Source organism: Mesoplodon bidens (genome assembly GCF_964165515.1).
Source record: "Mesoplodon bidens genome assembly, chromosome: 9".
NCBI lineage: Eukaryota > Metazoa > Chordata > Mammalia > Artiodactyla > Ziphiidae > Mesoplodon > Mesoplodon bidens.
This window is the reverse complement of record NC_138166.1, coordinates 89,140,302-89,160,394: the sequence shown is the minus strand read 5'-3', so window position 1 is coordinate 89,160,394 and position 20,093 is coordinate 89,140,302. Positions and strand designations below refer to the sequence as shown.

The window sequence follows — 20,093 nt, the reverse complement described above, 5'->3', positions numbered from 1 at the left end:
TTAAATTCTTGTTAGAGTTCATCAGTGAACTCATCTGGGCCTGGTGATTTCTCTTTTGGCAGGTTATTATTATTATTTTAAAATATTTATTTATTTGGGGCCACCGGCTCTTAGTTGCAGCATGTGGGATCTTCATTGCCTGATCCTCATTAGCCTCATCCTGTAATGGATGCCACTGTTGACCTGCAACTACAGGCTGATTGACTGTTTTCTCACCGCATCCATCTCGACATATTTGCCTGACAAACCTGTTTCTCTGCAGTGTCCTTTAGGAATCTCACTAGTACTCACTGTCTTATGAGTGACAAACTGTGAGGTGCTCCACTTGCTTTCACATTGAATAAATGGCTGGAGATGTACACTCATCAGCTCTAACAGAAACTGCACATCTAATCTTTTACACTTTTGCTAAATTTTGAGAAGCAAAATGACTATTCAAACAGTAATCTATGCATTTTTGTGCCATTTTGTGTCAAACTTTCCCTCTGCAATTAGCATCTTTTACTATGTAGTATTTTCTCTAATTACTGGAGATACACAACTTAGTACTTTACTATGCACTGTCTTATTCTGCAATTATTTTAGTCATGTATGTTTTATATGTACAGTTATACAGTAGTAAAAATACAGGAATGTCTTTTATATCACTGGTGGTTTCTGACACACTGCAGACACGATGTTTGTTGACTGATTCATTAAAGTGCCTAGTAGGGACATTAATGTCAGTGATAGTACATGCCATTCCTTCCTTGAGGTCTTAGTCTTTTGGTGTTGTTTGAATAAGTCATTTCAGAAGAAATCAAAAGTTCAGAGATTTTTTTTTCATCTTGACAAAAATTAAATATAAATATTGAAGTGATTTTTAATTTTCTATATTTTCTCTGGATTTCCTTTTAACTCTCTGAAAGATGTTCCAACTAAAGATGATGGGATGTCTAAAATCTGTAGTTTAGTACATGCACATGAACATGTAGGGGGTGGGATAGGGATAGAAGGACTGGGAGGGCTTTTCTTTTTCTTTCTTTTCTTTTTCATTTTACTGTGTAAGCATATGTTATCTTTCATCCACAGTTTTCAAAAAGCAGCATAAAGATAGATTATTTGTCCCTTTGCAATTTCAAATGAAAGGTGGGTTGTCCATCCTTCTTTTTTGGTTGCTCTCCCTTATTTTTAGTTGGATGGGGGGACTGTTTGCATAGAGTCTTGCTGGTTGGATTCTTCAGCTTGCAGACTCTTGTCTGCATCCTTCTCAGAACTTGAGGGAGTAGTCTCCCATTTGCTGCTGACAGGTTTCATGTATTTAGTCTTTGTGGCCTTGACTCGAGAATGTTTTTTCCTCTTCTTGGGCCCTTTGAGAGGTGACAAACTTTCAAATGACTTCTGGGACACAGACTGGAGCCATTCTGAGGAGCTTACCATAAGAGTCCTTTGGCTTATCAAAGGGGCAGTTCTGGGTGGTGTCCAAGATGTGCTGTATTTCTTTATATTTATGTAAGTAGATGGGTTTAGTCTAGGAAAGAAATTAAATATGTGAGTTTTTGCCCAATATGAACCATAAGTATTTGTAGTCCTTAGGTATTGTCATAGTATAAATCATATTTTTTTTTCCTTTTGGTGAAAAAAGGAAAAAATCAATATTGCTGATTTTTTCCTTCCATCCTCCCTTAAGACTCTTACCTTTATTTCTATGGGAATGGTCTAACTTCATTTCTGGACATGAGTTTTCAGCACTACTCCAATCTTGTATTTCTAAATGCCTAGAGGATATGTTTATTTGGATACCTGCCCTGACCCCAGGCTTCCTAATATAACGGCCATTCTGGGCCTTAGCTCCTTACTTATGCATCTACTTGAAGGAAATGTTCTCTAAAATTCTACTTTGCTCTAAAAATCTACTTTGTTTATTCTGTTAGAATCAACTCAGTATACATGCTCTTAAGTTTTTTCCCCACTATAGTCAGTAAAGGGATCGATATGAGTCCAAGAGAGGGAAGTTTTCCTCGAGAGGGAGGTTTTATAAATTACTAATTGTTGCTACCTAAAATCTCTCAGTTTTTCTTTAGAATTCCATTTTTTAACCACAGAATATCAACAGTATTTTTAATTAAACTCTTAACTTTGAGATAATTGTAGACCCACCTACAGTTGTAAGAAATAATATAGAGAGATGTAATGTACCCTTCACCCAGTTTCCCCTAAATGTAATATCTTGCAAAACTGTAAACAATAACACAATCAGGATATTGCCATAGATATAGTCAGGATACAGAACAGTCCCCTCATGTTTCCCTTTTACTGTCATACCTACTTTCCTCCTTCCTCATCCCCTCCTTAATTCCTGCCAATCATTCTGTTGTCCAAATTACATAATTTTGTTATTTCGAGAATGTGGTTACCATATGTAACCTTTTGTGACTGGCTTTTTTCACCCAGCATAACTCTCTGGAGACTCATCCAGGTTGTTTTGTGTATCAGTAGTTCATTCCTCATTAGTGCTGAGTAGTAGTTCATGGCATGGGTGTACCAGTTTGTTTAATGATTCATCCATTGAAGGACATGCGGATTGTTGCCAGTTTATCGCTGTTACAAATAGAGCTGCTATACACATTTGTGTATAGGTTTGTGAACATAAGTCTTCATTCCTCTGGGAGTAATGCTCAGGAGAGCAATTGCTGGGTCATACGGTTGTTATATATTTGGTTTTAAAGAAACTGCCAAGCTATTTTCCAGAGTGACTGTACCATTTTAAATTCCTACCAGCAGTATGTGAGTAACCCAGTTTCTTTGCATCCTCGTCAGCATTTGGTGTTCTCGCTATTTTTTATTATAGCCATTCTGATAGGTGTGTGGTGATATCTCATTGTGGTTTAAATTGCATTTCCCTAATGGCTAATGATGTGGAACATCTTTTCATGGCTTATGTGCCATCTGTATGGTGAAATATCAATTCATGTCTTTTGCCCATTTTCTAAATGAACTATTTGTTTTCTTACTGTTGAGTTTTTTTCCTACTTGTGTGTTTTATGTTATTTTTATCATTATTATTTTATTTTTATTTTTTAAATTGAAGTATAGTTGATTTACAGTGTGTTAGTTTCTGGTGCACAGAAAGTGATTCAGTTATACATATATATATTGCTTTCATATTGTTTTTTATTATGGTTTATTACAGAATATTGAATATAGTTCCTTGTGCTATACAGTAGGACCTTATTGTTTATTTATTTTATATATAGTAGTTTGTATCTGCTAATCCCAAACTCCTAAGTTACCTCTCTCCCACTCCCTTTCCACTTTGGCAACCATAAGTTTGTTTTCTGTGTCTGTGAGTCTGCTTCTCTTTCATAAATAAGTTCATTTGTATCATTTTAGATTCTACATATAAGTGATATCATATGGTATTTGTCTTACTCTTCCTGACTTCACTTAGTGTGATAATCTCTAGATCCATTCATGTTGCTGCAAATGGCATTATTTCATGATTTTTATGGCTGAGTAATATTCCATTGTATATATGTATCACATCTCCTGTATCCATTCGTCTGTTGATGGACATTGGGTTGCTTCCATGTCTTGGCTGTTTTAAATAGCGTTGCTCTGGATATTGGGGTGCATGTATCTTTTCAAATTAGAGTTTTCTCTGGATATATGCCCAGGAATGGGATTGCTGGATCATATGGCAACTCAATTTTTAGTTTTTTAAGGAACCTCCATACTGTTTTCCATTGTGGTTGCACCAATTTACATTCCCACCAACAGTGTAGGAGGGTTCCTTTTTTCTCCACACTGTCTCCAGCATTTATTATTTGTAGGCTTTTTTGATTAGTATGTGTCTTGGTGTGTTCTTCCTTGGGTTTATATTGTATGGGACTCTCTGTGCTTCCTGGACTTGGGTGTCTATTTCCTTTCCCATGTTAGGGAGGTTTTTGACTATAGTCTCTTCAAATATTTTCTCAGGCCCTTTCTCTTTTTCTTCTTCTTCTGGGACCCCTGTAATTCAAATGTTGGTGCATTTAATGTTGTCCCAGAGGTCTCTGAGGCTGTCCTCATTTCTTTTTGTTCTTTTTTTCTTTATTCTGTTCCATGGCAGAGATTTCCACCATTCTGTCTTCTAGGTCATTTATCTGTTCTTCTGCCTCAGTTATTCTGCTATTGCTTCCTTCTAGTCTGTTTTTAATTTCAGTTATTGTATTCATCTATGTTTTATTATTTGTAGACTTAAATGATGGCCATTCTGACTGGTGTGAGGTAATACCTCATTGTGCTTTTGATTTGCATTTCTCTAATAGCATAGTTGAGCATCTTTTCATGTACCTATTGGCCATCTGTATGTTTTCTTTGGAGAAATGTCTATTCAGGTTTTCTGCACATTTTTTGATTTGGTTGTTTTTTTGATATTGAGCTGTATGAGATGTTTGTATATTTTGGAAATTAAGCCCTTGTTGGTTACATCATTTGCAAATATTTTCTCCCAGTTTGCATGTTGTCTTTTTGTTCATGGTTTCCTTTGCTGTACAAAAGCTGATAAGTTTAAGTCCCATTGTTTATTTTTGCTTTTATTTCTATTGCCTTGGGAGACTGACCTAAGAAAACATGGCTACAATTTTATGTCAGATAATGTTTTGCCTATGTTCTCTTCTAGGAGTTTTATGGTGTCATGTCTTATATTTAAGTCTTTAAGCCATTTTGAGTTTATTTTTGTGTAGGGTATGAGGGAGTGTTCTAACTTCGTTGATTTACATTTGGCTCTCCAGCTTTCCCAACACCACTTGCTAAAGAGACTGTCTTTTCTCCATTGTATATTCTTGCCTCCTTTGTTGAAGATTAATTGATCCTAGGTGTATAGATTTATTTCTGGACTCTCTATTCTTTTCTGTTGATATGTATGTTTTTGTGCCAGTACCATACTGTTTTGATAACTGTAGCTTTGTAGTATTGTCTGAAGTCTGGGAAGGCAATACCTCTAGCTTTATTCTTTATCCACAGGATTGCTTTGGCAAGTCTGGGTCTTTTATGGTTCCATAAAAATTTTAGGATTATTTGTCCTAGTTTTGTCAAAAATGTCATGAGTAATTTGATAGACATCACATTAAATCTGTAAATTGCTTTGGGTAGTATGGCCATTTTAACAATACAAATTCTTCCAATCCAAGAGCATGGAATATTTTTCCATTGCTTTGAATCATCTTCAGTTTCCTTTATCTATGTTTTATAGTTCTCAGTGTATAGGTCTTTCACCTTCTTGGTCAGGTTTATTCCTATGTATTTTTTTTTTGATGTGATTCTAAATGGGATTTTTGTTTTTACTTTCTGATACTTCATTGTTAGTGTAAGGAATGCAACCGATTTCTGTATGTTAATCTTGTATCCTGCTACCTTGTTGAATTTGTTTATCAGTTCTAATAGTTTCTGTGTGGAGTCTTCGGGGTTTTCTATGTATAGTACCATGTCATCTTGCATATAATGACAATTTTACCTCTTCCTTTCCAATTTGAATACCTTTTATTTCTTGTCTGATTGCTGTGACTAGGACTTCCACTATTATGTTGAATAGAAGTGGTGAGAGTGGGCATCCTTGTCTTGTTTCACATTTTAGCAGGAAGGCTTTCAGCTTTTCACCATTGAGTATTATATTGGCGTGGGTTTATCATAAGTAGCTTTTATTATGTTGAGATATGTTCGCTTTGTACCCACTTTGGTGAGAGTTTCTATCATGAATGGATGTTGAATTTTATCAAATGATTTTTCTGCATCTATTGAGATGATTGTGTGTTTTTTGTATTTTCTTTGGTTGATGTTGTGTATCACATTGATTGATTTGTATATGTTGAACCCTCCTTGTAACCCTGGGATGAATGTAGCTTGATGATGGTGTGTGACATTTTTTGTGTGTTGTTGGATTTGGTTTGCTGATATTTCGCTGAGGATTTTTGCATCTATATTCATCAAAGATATTGTCCTATAATGTTCTTTTTCAGTAGTGTCTTTGTCTGGTTTTGGTATCAGGGTGATGGTGGCTTCATAGAATGACTTTGGAACTGTTCCATCCTCTTCGATCTTTTGGAAGAGTTTGAGAAGGATCAGTGTAAGTTCCTCTTTGTACATTTGGTAGAATTCCCCTCTGAAGCCATGTGGTCCTGGAATTTTGATTTCTTCTTCTTCTTCCTTTTTTTTTGGCCACACTGTGTGGCTTGTGGGATCTTAGTTCCCCAACCAGGGATCAAACTTGGGCCCACACGTCGGAGTGATAGCACCAAGTTCTAACCACTGGACCACCAGGGAATTCCCATCTATTTCTTCTTGATTCATTTGTGGTGGGCTGTATGTTTCTATGGACTTGTCCATTTTTTTCTAGGTTGTCCAATTTGTTGGAGTACAGTTGTTTATAGTATTCATTTATGGTTTCTTTGTATTTCTGTGGTATCAGTTGTTATTTCTCCTCTTTCATTTCTTATTTTGTTTATTTGGGTCCTCTCTCTTTTCTTCTTGGTGAGCATGGCCAGAGGTTTGTCAATTTTGTTTACCTTTTCAAATAACCAGCTCTTGGTTTTATTGATTTTTTTTTCTTTTTTGTTTCTATTTTATTTATTTCCTCTCTGGTCTTTATTATTCTCTTCCTTCTGCTGACTTTCAGGTTTTGTTTGCTCCTCTTTTTCCTAATTCTTTTAGGTAATAGGATAGGTGTTTATTTGATCATTTTTCCTGATTTTTCTTGTTTTCTGAGGAAGGCCTATATTGCAATGAACTTCCCTCTAAAGACTGCTTTTGCTGCATCCCATAGACTTCGTAAGGTGGTGTTTTCACTGTCACTTGTCTCAAGGTATTTTAAAAATTCCTATTTGATTTCATTGTTGACCCATTGGTTTTTTTTGTAGCATGTTGTTCAGTCTCCATGTAATTGTTACTTTCTCATTTCTTTCTGTGGTTGATTTCTAGTTTCATACCATTGTGGTCAGAAAAGATGCTTGAAATAATTTCTATCCTCTTAAATTTGTTGAGGCTTGTTTTGTATCCTAGTATGTGGTCAGTCCTGGAGAATGTTCCATGTGCACTTGAAAAGAATGTGTATTCTGTGTGTGTGTGTTTTTATTTTTTTGGATGTAATGTCCTGAAAATATCAATTAAGTCTAACTGTTCTATTGTATCATTTAGGATCTCTGTTGCCTTATTGGTTTGACGTTTGGAAGATATGTCCATTGATGGCAGTGGGGTATTAAAGTATCCTACTATTATTGTATCCCCATCAATTTCTTACTTTATGTCTGTTAGTATTTGTTTTATGTATTTAGGTGCTCCTATGTTGGGTGCATATATGTTAATGAGTGCAACATTCTCTTCTTGTATTGATCCCTTTATCATTATATAATGTCCTTTATTGCCTTTCTTTTTTTTTTTTTTTTTTTTTTTTTCTTTTTGTGGTATGCGGGCCTCTCACTGTTGTGGCCTCTCCCGTTGCGGAGCACAGGCTCCGGACGCGCAGGCCCAGCGGCCACGGCTCACGGGCCCAGCCGCTCCGCGGCATATGGGATCCTCCCAGACCGGGGCACGAACCCGTATCCCCTGCATCGGCAGGCGGACTCTCAACCACTGCGCCACCAGGGAGGCCCTATTGCCTTTCTTTATGGCCTTTGTTTTAAAGTCTATTTTGTCTGATATGAGTATTGCTATCCTTGTTTTCTTGTCATTTCCATGTACATGAAATTTCCTTTTCCATCACCTCACTTTAACCTGTGTGTCTTTCACCCTAAAGTGAGTCTTTTGTAGGCAGCATATTATAGGTTATGTTTTATTATTCACTCTGCCACTCTGTGTCTTTTGATTGGAACATTTAGTCTATTGACATTTAAGCTAACTTTTAAAAAAGATTTTCTATTATTTGTTTATTTATTTATTTTTGGTGGCATGCGGGATCTTCGTTGAGGCACGTGGGATCTTTTGTTGTGGCACGCAGGCTTCTCTCTAGTTGTGGCGTGCAGGTTTTCTCTCTCTAGTTATGGCGTGCAGGCTCCAGGATGCGTGGGCTCTGTAGTTGTGGCGCGCGGGTTCCAGAGTGCGTGGGCTCTGTAGTTTGCGGCATGCAGGCTCTCTAGTTGAGGCCCAGGAGCTCAGTAGTTGTGGTGCGTGGGCTTAGTTGCCCTATTGCTTGTGGGATCTTAGTTCTCTGACTAGGGATTGAACCCATGTCCCCTGCATTGGAAGGCGGATTCTTTACCACTGGACCACTAGGGAAGTCCCTAAGGTAATTATTGATAGTTATGAATTTACTGCCATTTTAAACCTTGTTTTCCAGTTGATTTTGTATTTCTTCTTTATTCCTTTCTTTTTCATTTGTTTTTCCTTTTGTGGTTTGATGGTTTTCTTTTATATTATGCTTTTGCTGTATTCTTTTTGGTTTTTGTGAATCTATTTTATGTTTTTGATTTGTGGTTACCCTGATTTTCAAGAATGTTAACCCGTTACTATATCTGCTTGCTTTAGACTGGTAGTCATATAGGCTCAAATACAACCTCAAAAAAAATCTACATTTTCTTACTTCTCTCCCCCACATTCTATGATTTTGATAGAAATCCTCTTTTACATCTTCATATTAATCCTTTTGCTGTTCATTGTAGTTATAATCACTTTCACATATACAAATTAAAAATTTTTTTTCTATTTAATCTGTATACTGGCTTATTTAAGTGATTTACTTCCCAACTGTGTTTATCTCTTTCCTATAGATTCTTACTTCTTTTCTATTTAGAGATCTTTCAATATTTCTTTTAGCATAGGTTTAGTATTCTTCTAATTTTTGCCTGTCTGAGAAAATTTTTTTTCCCCTTTGGATTTTTAATTTTTCTTTCTTTTAACATCTTTATTGGTATAATTGCTTTACAATGTTTTGTTAATTTCTGCTGTATAACAAAGTGAATCAGCTACATGTATACATATACCCCCATATCCCCTCCCTCTTGTGTCTCCCTCCCACCCTCCCTGTCCCACCCCTCTAGGTGGTCACAAAGCACTGAGCTGATCTCCCTCTGCTATGAGGCTGCTTCCCACTAGCTATCTATTTTATATTTGGTATTTATATATGTCAATGCCACTCTCTCACTTCGTCCCAGCTTACCCTTCCCCATCCCCATGTCAAGTCCATTCTCTATGTCTGCATCTTTATTCCTGTCCTGCCCCTAGATTCTTCAGAACCTTTTTTTTTTTTAGATTCCATATATATGTGTTAGCATACGGTATTTGATTTTCTGACTTACTTCACTCTGTATGATCGACTCTAGGTCCATCCACCTCACTACAAATAACTCAATTTTGTTTCTTTTTATGGCTGAGTAATATTCCATTGTATATATGTGCCACATCTTCTTTATCCATTCATCTGTTGATGGACACTTAGGTTGCTTCCATGCCCTGGCTATTGTAAATAGAGCTGCAATGAATATTGTGGTACATGACTCTTTTTGAATTACGGTTTTCTCAGGGTGTATGCCCAGTAGTGGGATTGCTATGGTAGTTCTATTTTTAGTTTTTCAAGGAACCTCCATACTGTTCTCCATAGTGGCTGTATCAATTTACATTCCCACCAACAGTGCAAGAGGGTTCCCTTTTCTCCACACCCTCTCCAGCACTTATTGTTTGTAGATTTTTTGATGATGGCCATTCTGACTGGTGTGAGGTGATACCTCATTGTAGTTTTGATTTGCACTTCTCTAATGATTAGTGATGTTGAGCATTCTTTCATGTGTTTGTTGGCTATCTGTATATCTTCTTTGGGGAAATGTCTGTTTAGGTCTTCTGCCCATTTTTGGATTGGATTGTTTGCTTTTTTGATATTGAGCTGCATGAGCTGCTTGTAAATTTTGGAGATTAATCCTTTGTCAGTTGCTTCATTTGCAAATATTTTCTCCCATTCTGAGGGTTGTCTTTTCATCTTGTCTATGTTTTCCTTTGCTATGCAAAAGCTTTTATGTTTCATTGGTCCCATTTGTTTATTTTTGTTTTTATTTCCATTTCTCTAGGAGGTGGGTCAAAAAGGATCTTGCTGTGATTTATGTTATAGAGTGTTCTGCCTATGTTTTCCTCTAAGAGTTTTATATTGTCTGGTCTTATTACATTTAGGTCTTTAATCCATTTTGAGTTTATTTTTGTATATGGTGTTAGGGAGTGTTCTAATTTCCTTCTTTCACAAGTAGCTTCCCAGTTTTCCTAGCACCACTTATAGAAGAGGCTGTCTTTTCTCCACTGTATATTCTTGCCTCCTTTATCAAAGACAAGGTGACCATATGTGTGTGGGTTTATCTCTGGGCTTTCTATCCAGTTCCATTCATCTGTATTTCTGTTTTTGTGCCAGTACCATACTGTCTTGATTATTTTAGCTTTGTAGTATAGTCTGAAGTCAGGGAGCCTGATTCCTCCAGCTCTGTTCTTCTTTCTCAAGATTGCTCTGGCTATTCAGGGTCTTTTGTGTTTCCATACAAATTGTGAAATTTTTTGTTCTAGTTCTGTATAAAAAATGCCGATGGTAGTTTGATAGGGATTGCATGGAATCTGTAGATTGCTTTGGGTAGTATAGTCATTTTCACAATGTTGATTCTTCCAATCCAAGAACATGGTATATCTCTCCATCTGTTTGTATCATTTTTAATTTCTTTCACAGTGTCTTATAGTTTTCTGCATACAGGTCTTTTGTCTCCTTAGGTAGGTTTATTCCTAGGTATTTTATTCTTTTTGTTGCAGTGGTAAATGGGAGGGTTTCCCTAATTTCTCTTTCAGATATATCATCATTAGTGTATAGGAATGCAAGAGATTTCTGTGCATTAATTTTGTATCCTGCTGCTTTACTAAATTCATTGATTAGCTCTAGTAGTTTTCTGGTAGCATCTTTAGGATTCTCTATGTGTAGTATCATGTCATCTGCAAACAGTGACACTTTTACTTCTTCTTTTACGATTTGGATTCCTTTTATTTCTTTTTCTTCTCTGATTGCTGTGGCTAAAACTTCCAAAACTATGTTGAATAATAGTGGTGAGAGTGGGCAACTTTGTCTTGTCCCTGATCTTAGTGGACATGGTTTCAGTTTTTCACCATTGAGAACGATGTCGGATGTGGGTTTGTCATATATGGTCTTTATTATATTGAGGTAAGTTCCCTCTATGCCTACTTTCTGGAGGCTTTTTTTCATAAATAGTTGTTAAATTTTGTCAAAAGCTTTTTCTTCATCTATTGAGATTATCTTATGGTTTTTATCCTTCAATTTGTTGGTATGGTGTATCACATTGATTGATTTGTATATATTGAAGAATCCTTGCATTCCTGGGATAAACCCCACTTGATCATGGTGTATGATCCTTTTAATGTGCTCTTGGATTCTGTTTGCTAGTATTTTGTTGAGGATTTTTGCATCTATGCTCATCAGTGATATTGGCCTGTAGTTTTCTTTCTTTGTGACATCTTTGTCTGGTTTTCGTATCAGGGTGATGGTGGCCTCGTAGAATGAGTTTGGGAGTGTTCCTCCCTCTTCTATATTTTGGAAGAGTTTTAGAAGGATAGATGTTAGCTCTTCTCTAAATGTTTGATAGGATTTGCCTGTGAAGCCATCTGGTCCTGAGCTTTTGTTTGTTGGAAGATTTTTGTGTGTGTGTGGTACGCGGGCCTCCCACTGTTGTGGCCTCTCCCGCTGAGGAGCACAGGCTCCGGATGTGCAGGCTCAGCGACCACGGCTCACGGGCCCAGCCACTCCGTGGCACACGGGGTCTTCCCAGACCGGGGCACGAACCCGCGTCCCCTGCATTGGCAGGTGGACTCTCAACCACTGTGCCACCAGGGAAGCCCTGTTGGAAGGTTTTTAATCACAGTCTCAATTTCAGTGCTTGTGATTGGTGTGTTTGTATTTTCTGTTTCTTCCTGGTTCAGGTTTGGAAGGTGGTGCTTTTCGAAGAATTTGTCCATTTCTTCCAGGTTGTCCATTTTATTGGCATATAGTTGCTTGTAGTAATCTCTCATGATCCTTTGTATTTCTGCAGTGTCAGTTGTTACTTCTCCTTTTTCATTTCTAATTCTGTTGATTCGAATCTTCTCCCTTTTTTTCTTGATGAGTCTGGCTAATGGTTTATCAATTTTGTTTATCTTCTGAAAGAACCAGCTTTTAGTTTTATTGATCTTTGCTATCGTTTCCTTCATTTCTTTTTCATTTATTTCTAATCTGATCTTTATAGTTTCTTTCCTTCTGCTATCTTTGGGGTTGTTTTTGTTCTTCTTTCTCTCATTGCTTTAGGTGTAAGTTTGGTTGGTTTTTTTTTTGAGATTTTTCTTGTTTCTTGAGGTAGGATTGTATTGCGATGAACTTCCCTCTTAGAACTGCTTTTGCTGCATCCCATAGGTTTTGGGTCGTCATGTTTTCACTGTCATTTGTTTCTAGGTATTTTTTGATTTCCTCTTTGTTTTCTTCAGTGATCTCTTGGTTAGTTAGTAGTGTATTTTTTAGCCTCCATGTGTTTGTATTTTTTAGGTTTTTTTCCTATAATTGATATCTAGTCTCATAGCGTTGTGGTCAGAAAGGATACTTGATTCTATTTCAGTTTTCTTAAATTTACCAAGGCTTGATTTGTGACCCAAGGTATGACCTATCCTAGAGAATGTTCCATGAGCACTTGAGAAGAATGTGTATTCTGTTTTTCGATGGAATGTCCTTTAAATATCAGTTAAGTCCACCTTGTTTAATATGTCATTTAAAGCTTGTGTTTCCTTATTTATTTTCATTTTGGATGCTCTGTCCATTGGTGAAAGTGGGGTGTTAAAGTCACCTACTATGATTGTGTTACTGTCGATTTCCCCTTTTATGGTTAGCATTTGCCTTATGTATTGAGGTGCTCCTGTGTTGGTTGCATAAATATATACAATTGTTATATCTTGTTGGATTGATCCCTTGATTATTATGTAGTGTCCTTCTTTGTCTTTTGTAATAGTCTTGGTTGTGAAGTCAATTTTGTCTATGAGAATTGCTACTGCAGCTTTCTTTTGATTTCCATTTGCATGGAATATCTTTTCCATCCCCTCAGTTTCAGTCTGTATGTGTCCCTAGGTCTGAGGTGGGTCTCTTGTAGACAGCATATATATGGGTCTTGTCTTTGTATCCATTCAGCCAGGCTGTGTCTTTTCTTTTTTTTTTTTTTTTTGTGGTACGCGGGCCTCTCACTGTTGTGGCTTCTCTCGTTGTGGAGCACAGGCTCTGGACGTGCAGGCTCAGCAGCCATGGCTCACAGGCCCAGCTGCTCTGCGGCATGTGGGATCTTCCCGGACCAGGGCATGAACCCGTGTCCCCTGCATCGGCAGGCGGACTCTCAAACACTGCACCACCAGGGAAGCCCCTATGTCTTTTGGTTGGAGCATTTAATCCATTTGTATTTAATTACAATACAGTTATTGATAATTATTACCAATCAATTGGTAATATAATTAATTAATAATTAATATAATCACCAATTACATTAATTGGTAATTAACATAATCACCAATATAATTATTGCTAATTATTTATATGTATGTTCCTATTACCATATTCTTAATTGTTTTGGGTTTGTTTTTGTAGGTCTTTTCCTTCTCTTGTGTTTCCTGCCTAGAGAAGTTCCTTTAGCATTTGTTGTAAAGCTGGTTTGGTGGTGCTGAATTCTCTTAGCTTTTGCTTGTCTGTAAAGGTTTTAATTTCTCCATCGAATCTGAATGAGATCCTTGCTGGGTAGAGTAATCTTGGTTGTAGGTTTTTCCCTGTCATTACTTTAAATATGTCCTGCCACTTTCTTCTGGCTTGCAGAGTGTCTGCTGAAAGATCAGTTGTTAACCTTATGGGGATTCCCTTGTATGTTATTTGTTGCTTTTCACTTGCTGCTTTTAATATTTTTTGTTGTGTTTAATTTTTGATAGTTTGATTAATATGTGTCTTGGCGTGTTTCTCCTTGGATTTATTTTGTATGGGACTCTCTGCACTTCCTGGACTTGAATGACTATTTCATTCCCCATATTAGGGAAGTTTTCAACTACAATCTCTTCAAATATTTTTTGAGCCCTGCTTTTTTCTCTTATTCTTCTGGGACCCCTATAATTTAAATGTTGGTGTTTTTAACATGGTCCCAGATGTCTGTGAGACTGTCCTCAATTCTTTTCATTCTTTTTTCTTTGTTCATTCTGTGGTAGGTATTTCTACTATTTTATCTTCCAGGTCACTTCTCTGTTCTTCTGCCTCAGTTATTCTGCTATTGATTCCTTCTAGAGAAATTTTAATTTCATTTATTGTGTTGTTCATCATTGTTTGTTTGCTCTTTAGTTCTTCTAGGTCCTTGTTAAACATTTCTTGTAGTTTCTCCATTCTATTTCCAAGATTTTTGATCATCTTTACTATCTTTACTCTGAATTCTTTTTTAGGTAGACTGCCTATTTCCTCTTCATTTGTTTGGTCTGGTGGGTTTTTACCTTGCTCCTTCATCTGCTGTGTATTTCTCTCTCTTCTCATTTTGCTTAACTTACTGTGTTTGGGGTCTCCTTTTCGCAGGCTGCAGGTTCGTAGTTCCCGTTGTTTTTGGTTCTGCCCCCAGTGGGTAAGGTTAGTTCAGTGGCTTGTGTGGGTTTCCTGGTGGAGGGGACTGGTGCCTGCATTCTGGTGGATGAGGCTGGATCTTGTCTTTCTGGTGGGCAGGTCCACGTCCAGTGGTGTGTTTTGGGGTGTCTGTGACCTTATTATTATTTTAGGCAGCCTCTCTGCTATTGCGAGGGGTTGTGTTCCTGTCTTGCTAGTTGTTTGACATGGGGTGTCCAGCACTGTAGCTTGCTGGTCATTGAGTGTAGCTGGGTCTTAGTGTTGAGATGGATATCTCTGGGAGAGTTTTCACTGTTTCATATTATGTGCATCTGGGACGTCTGTGGTGGACCAATGTCCTGAACTCGGTTCCGTCACCTCAGAGGCATAGGCCTGATGCCCGGCCGGAGCACCAAGACCCTGTCATCCACACGGCTCAGAATAAAAGGGAGAAAGAAAGAAAGAGAGGGAGAGGGAGAGGGAGATGGAGGAAAAATAAAATAATGTAAAAAAATAGTTATTAAAAATAAGAAAAATTAAAATGTAATAAAATAAAAGAAAGAAGAGAGCAACCAAACAAGAAATCAAATCCACCAATGATAACAAGTGCTAAAAACTATACGAAAAAAAACAACAAGAAACTGCACAGACAGAGCCCTAGGACAAATGGTAAAAGCAAAGCTATACAGAGAAAAGCACAGAAAGAAGCATACACATACATACTCACAAAAGGAGAAAAAGGAAAAATATATATATATCATTGCTCCCAAAGTCCACCGCCTGAATTCTGGGATGATTTGTTGTTTATTCAGGTATTCCACAGATGCAGGGTACATCAGGTTGATTGTGGAGATTTAATCCACTGCTCCTGAGGCTGCTGGGAGAGATTTCCCTTCCTCTTCTTTTTTTGCACAGCTCCTGGGGTTCAGCTTTGGATTTGGCCTCACCTCTGCGTGTAGGTCGCCTGAGGGCGTCTGTTCCCACTCAGACAGGGTGGGTTTAAAGAAGCAGCTGATTAGGGGCCTCTGGCTCACTCATGCTGGGGGGAGGGAGGAGTATGGAATGCCGGGCGAGCCTGCAGTGGCAGAGGCCGGCATGTTGTTTTAACAGCCTGAGGCGTGCCATGTGTTCTCCTGGGGAAGTTGTCCCTGGATCATGGGACCCTGGCACTGGTGGGCTGCATGGGCTCCCAGGAGGGGAGGTGTGGATAGTGACCTGTGCTTGTACACAGGCTTCTTGGTGGCTGCAGCAGCAGCGTTAGCATCTCATGCCTGTCTCTGGGTCCGCACTGATAGCCGCGGCTCGTGCCCATCTCTGGAGCTCATTTAGGCGGTGCTCTGAATCCCCTCTCCTCGTGCACCCTGAAACAATGGTCTCTTGCCTCTTAGGCAGGTCCAGACTTTTTCCCGGACTCCCTCCCAGGTAGCTGTGGTGCATTAGCCCCCTTCAGGCAGTGTTCACACAGCCAACCCCAGTCCTTTCCCTGGGATATGACCTCCGAAGCTGGAGCCTCAGCTCCCAGTCCCCACCTACCCCAGCAGGTGAGCAGACAAGCCTCTCGGGCTGGTGAGTGCTGGTCGGCACCGATCCTCTGTGCGGGAATCTCTCCGCTTTGCCCTCCGCACGCCTGTTGCTGCGCTCTACTCTGTGGCTCCAAAGCTTCCCCCCCGCCACCCCCTGTCTCCTCCAATGAAGGGGCTTCCTAGTGTGTGGAAGCTTTTCCTCCTTCACAGCTCCCTCCCAGAGGTGCAAGTCCCGTCCCTATTCTTTTGTCTCTGTTTTTTCTTCTACCCTACCCAGGTATGTGGGGAATTTCTTGCCTTTTGGGAAGTCTGAGGTCTGTTGCCAGCGTTCAGTAGGTGTTCTGTAGGAGTTGTTCCACATGTAGATGTATTTTTTATGTATTTGTGGGGAGGAAGGTGATCTCCATGCATGTCTTACTCCTCCACCATCTTGAAGGTCCTCCTGTCTGAGAAATTCCTGATCCCTTCTATTCTAAATGATAATCTTGCTGGGTAGAGTATCCTAGGTTATAGGGTTTCCCCTTTCAGGACTTTGAATATATCACGCCACTCCCTTCTGACCCACAGAGTATCTGCAGAGAAATCAGCTGATAGTCTTATTGGAGATTCCTTGTAACTGACTCTGTTTTTATCTTGCTGTCTTTAGAATCTTTTCTTTATCTTTTAACTTTTGCCATTTTAATTATGCTATGTCTTGGTGTGGGTCTGTTTGTGTTCATCTTGTTTGGGACCCTCTGTGCTTCCTGTATCTGTTTCCTTCTCTTCCTTCTCTAGATTTCAGGAAGGTTCAGCCATAATTTTTTTCAAATACATTTTTGATCCCCTTTTCTCTTTCTTCTCCTTTTGGCATCCCTATTATGCATATATTGGAACACTTTATATTATCCCATGGGTCTCCTCTACTGCTTTTTTTTATTTGTCTTTCTGCCTGCTGTTTTGATTGAGTGATTTCCATTATTCTATCTTGCAGATCAATTATTCGTTCTTCTGCATTATTCAGTTTGCTGTTTTATTGCCTTTAACTCAGCTTTTGTCTTGGCAAATGCATTTTCTAATTTTACTTGGTTTCTCTTTATAGTTTCTAGTTCCTTTTTACAGTAATCTGCATTTCTGTCAATAGGCTTTCTTAATTCCTTCAGTATTTTTATTACCTCCTTTTTGAACTCAGAGTCTGATCGACTAGATAGGTCTATTTCATTGTTCTTTCAGGGTCAATTCTCTTGATGTTTTAATTGGGAGTGGTTCCACTGCTTCTTCATTTTACTTATAGTCCTCTAACTCTGTGGGTTTAGGAGAAGCAAATACCTATTGTGGTCTTGAATGGCTGTTTTTATGTGGGAGCGTCCTGTGTAGCTTGCATGAGTCTAATATTTTAGGTTTGAGGGCTGCTTTTTAATTTTTTCCAATATTATAGCTTGTTTTTTATCCTCTTAATAGAGTCTTTTAAAGGGCAAACGCTGTTATTTTGATAAATTCCAACTTACCAAGTTTTCTTTTATGGATCATGCTTTTTGTCTAGCTCTAGATTCTGAAGATTTTCTTTTTTTTCTAAAAGTTTTATAGGTTCATGTTGTGCAGTTAAGTCCATGATCTATTTTGAGTTATTTTTTTGTTTAAGGTATGAGTTTAGGTCAAGGTGAATTTTTTTGGCCTGTGGATGTTTAATGGCTGCAGCAAGATTGGTTAAACAGGCTCTTTCTGCTCCATTGAGTTGCTTTTGCATTTTTATCAAAACTAGTCAAGGATATTTGTATAGGGTGTATTTCATGGTTCTTTATTTGGTTCCATTGATATGTATGTCTATTCCTCTTCCCATACTATATTCTCTTAATTATTGTAGCTATATTAAAGGCCTTTAAATCAGATAGACTGGTTCTTTCCATGTTATCTTTTTAAAATTTGTTTTTGCTATTTTAATGCCTTTGTATATATATTTTAGGATAATCTTTTCTGTATCTACAAAAAGTCTTGCTGGGATTTTGATAGGAATTACATAAAACTTGTATATCAATTTGGGAAGAACTGACATCTTTACTCAGTTGGGTTTTCTAATCCATGAACATGCTGTGTGTGTCATTTTTCTGTTTTGAATTTCATCTCTTTATTATTCCCGTCCTTTTACTTGCTTTGGGTTTATTTTGCTCTTCTTTTTATAGGTTCTTCCAGTTGGAGCTTATTGGTTTGAGATTTTTCCTCTTAATGTATGTGTTTAGTTCTATAAATGTCCTTCCCAGCCCTGCTTTAGCTGCATCCCACAAATTTTGATATATTGTCTTCATTTTCATTCGTTTCAGTATATGTTTTTATTTCCTTTGAGACTCATGAATTGACTCATGAATTGTTCATAAGCATGTTGTATAATTTTCAAGTGTTCATGAGTTTGTCTGTTATCTTTGTGCATTGACTTCTAGTTTGATGCCATTGTGGTAAAAGAATATGATTTATATGATTTAAATTCTTTTAAATATGTAGAGGCTTATTTTACGGCTAGGATATAGTCTATCTTGATACATGCTGCATGCATACTTGAAAAGAATGTATATTCATCTATTGTTGAGTGGAGTACACTATAAACGCAAATTAGATTTTGTTGGTCAGTGGTGTTGAATTCTTTTACATCCTTATTCCATTTCCGTCTAGTGATTTGATGATTTGTGGATTTGTGTGTTTCTCCTTTCAATTTTTGCTTCACATATTTTGTAGTTCCATAGTTTTGTGCATACACATATAAGATCACTATGTGTTCTTAGTTGGTTGACCTTTTTATCGTTATATAATGTCCATCTCTGTCTCTGGTAATTTTCTTTGCTCTGAGACCCACTTCATCTTATATTAACATAATCACTCCTGCTTTCATTTATTGTTTTCATGATATATTGTCTTCTATCCTTATACTTTCAGCCTGCCTACACTGTCATATTTGAAATGAGTTTCTTGTGGACTGCATATCACTGGGTAATATTTTTAAATTCACTCTTCTAATCTCTGTCTTTTAATTGTTATATTTAGACTACTTATATTTAATGTAGTTATTGTTATCTTAGGACGTAAGCCTGCCTTTTTGTTTTGTTTTTTTGTTTCTGTTTGTTCTCAGGTTTTTCTCATTGTTTTCTTTTTCCTGCCTTCCTGTGAATAATGTGAATATTCGGGGGAATTCCATTTTTATTTATCTATAGTGTGTTTGAGTGTATCTTTTTGAATAGGTTTTTGAGTGGTTACTCTAAATATTACATTACATATGGGTAACTTATATCTCATGGTGTAATTTTACCAGTTTGAGTGGAGTGTAGATATCTTACCTCTCTTTATCTCCCTTTACCTTCTATTTATATTTGTCTTAAATACTTCCTTTACATACATTTAGAACCATATCGATGTTATAATTTTTGCTTCAACCATCAAAATATTTTACAAAACTCAAGAAGAGAAGGAAATCCCATTATATTTTCCTGTACATTTGCTCAGTATGTTATTTATTTCCTGATGTTCCTCCTTTAATTATTTTCTATCTGTTGAGAAAAATTCCATTAGCCATTCTTTTAGTGTAGGTCTTTTAGTGAAAAATTCTCTTAGTTTTCCTTCGTCTCAGCATTTCTTGAGTTCTCCTTTATTTTTGCTGGGTGTAGGATTATGGGTTGACAGTTCCTTTCTTTCAGTAATTGAAAACATCGTGCCACTTCTTCTAGCCTCCATAGTTTTTTAAAAAAATATTTATTTATTTATGTACTTGGCTGCACCAGGTCTTAGTTGTGGCACATGGGATCTTTGTTGCCGCATGCAGGATCTTCACTGCAGCATGCAGACTCTTAGTTGTGGCATGTGAACTCTTAGTTGTGGCATGCATGTGGGATCTAGTTCCCTGACCAGGGATTGAACCTGGGCCCCTTGCATTGGGACCGTGGAGTCTTAACCACTGGACCACCAGGGAAGTTCCATAGCCTCCATAGTTTTTGATGAGACAAATTGTTTTCCCCTATAAATAAGGTGTCATTTTTCTCTGGCTGCTCCAA

At 37.7% G+C, this 20,093-nt stretch overlaps 1 protein-coding gene across 1 annotated transcript in view; it reads right to left on the bottom strand.

Moving 5' to 3' along the window:
- Positions 1–1,097: 1,097 nt before the first annotated feature.
- Positions 1,098–20,093, bottom strand: part of AGBL3 (AGBL carboxypeptidase 3) — a gene marked incomplete at its 3' end in the record, with an annotated part of 115,121 nt that continues 96,125 nt past the window's right edge. The window contains 2 exon segments of the mRNA XM_081243797.1: positions 1,098–1,187; positions 1,189–1,510. Coding sequence (XP_081099923.1) covers positions 1,098–1,187; positions 1,189–1,510 — 412 coding nt within the window.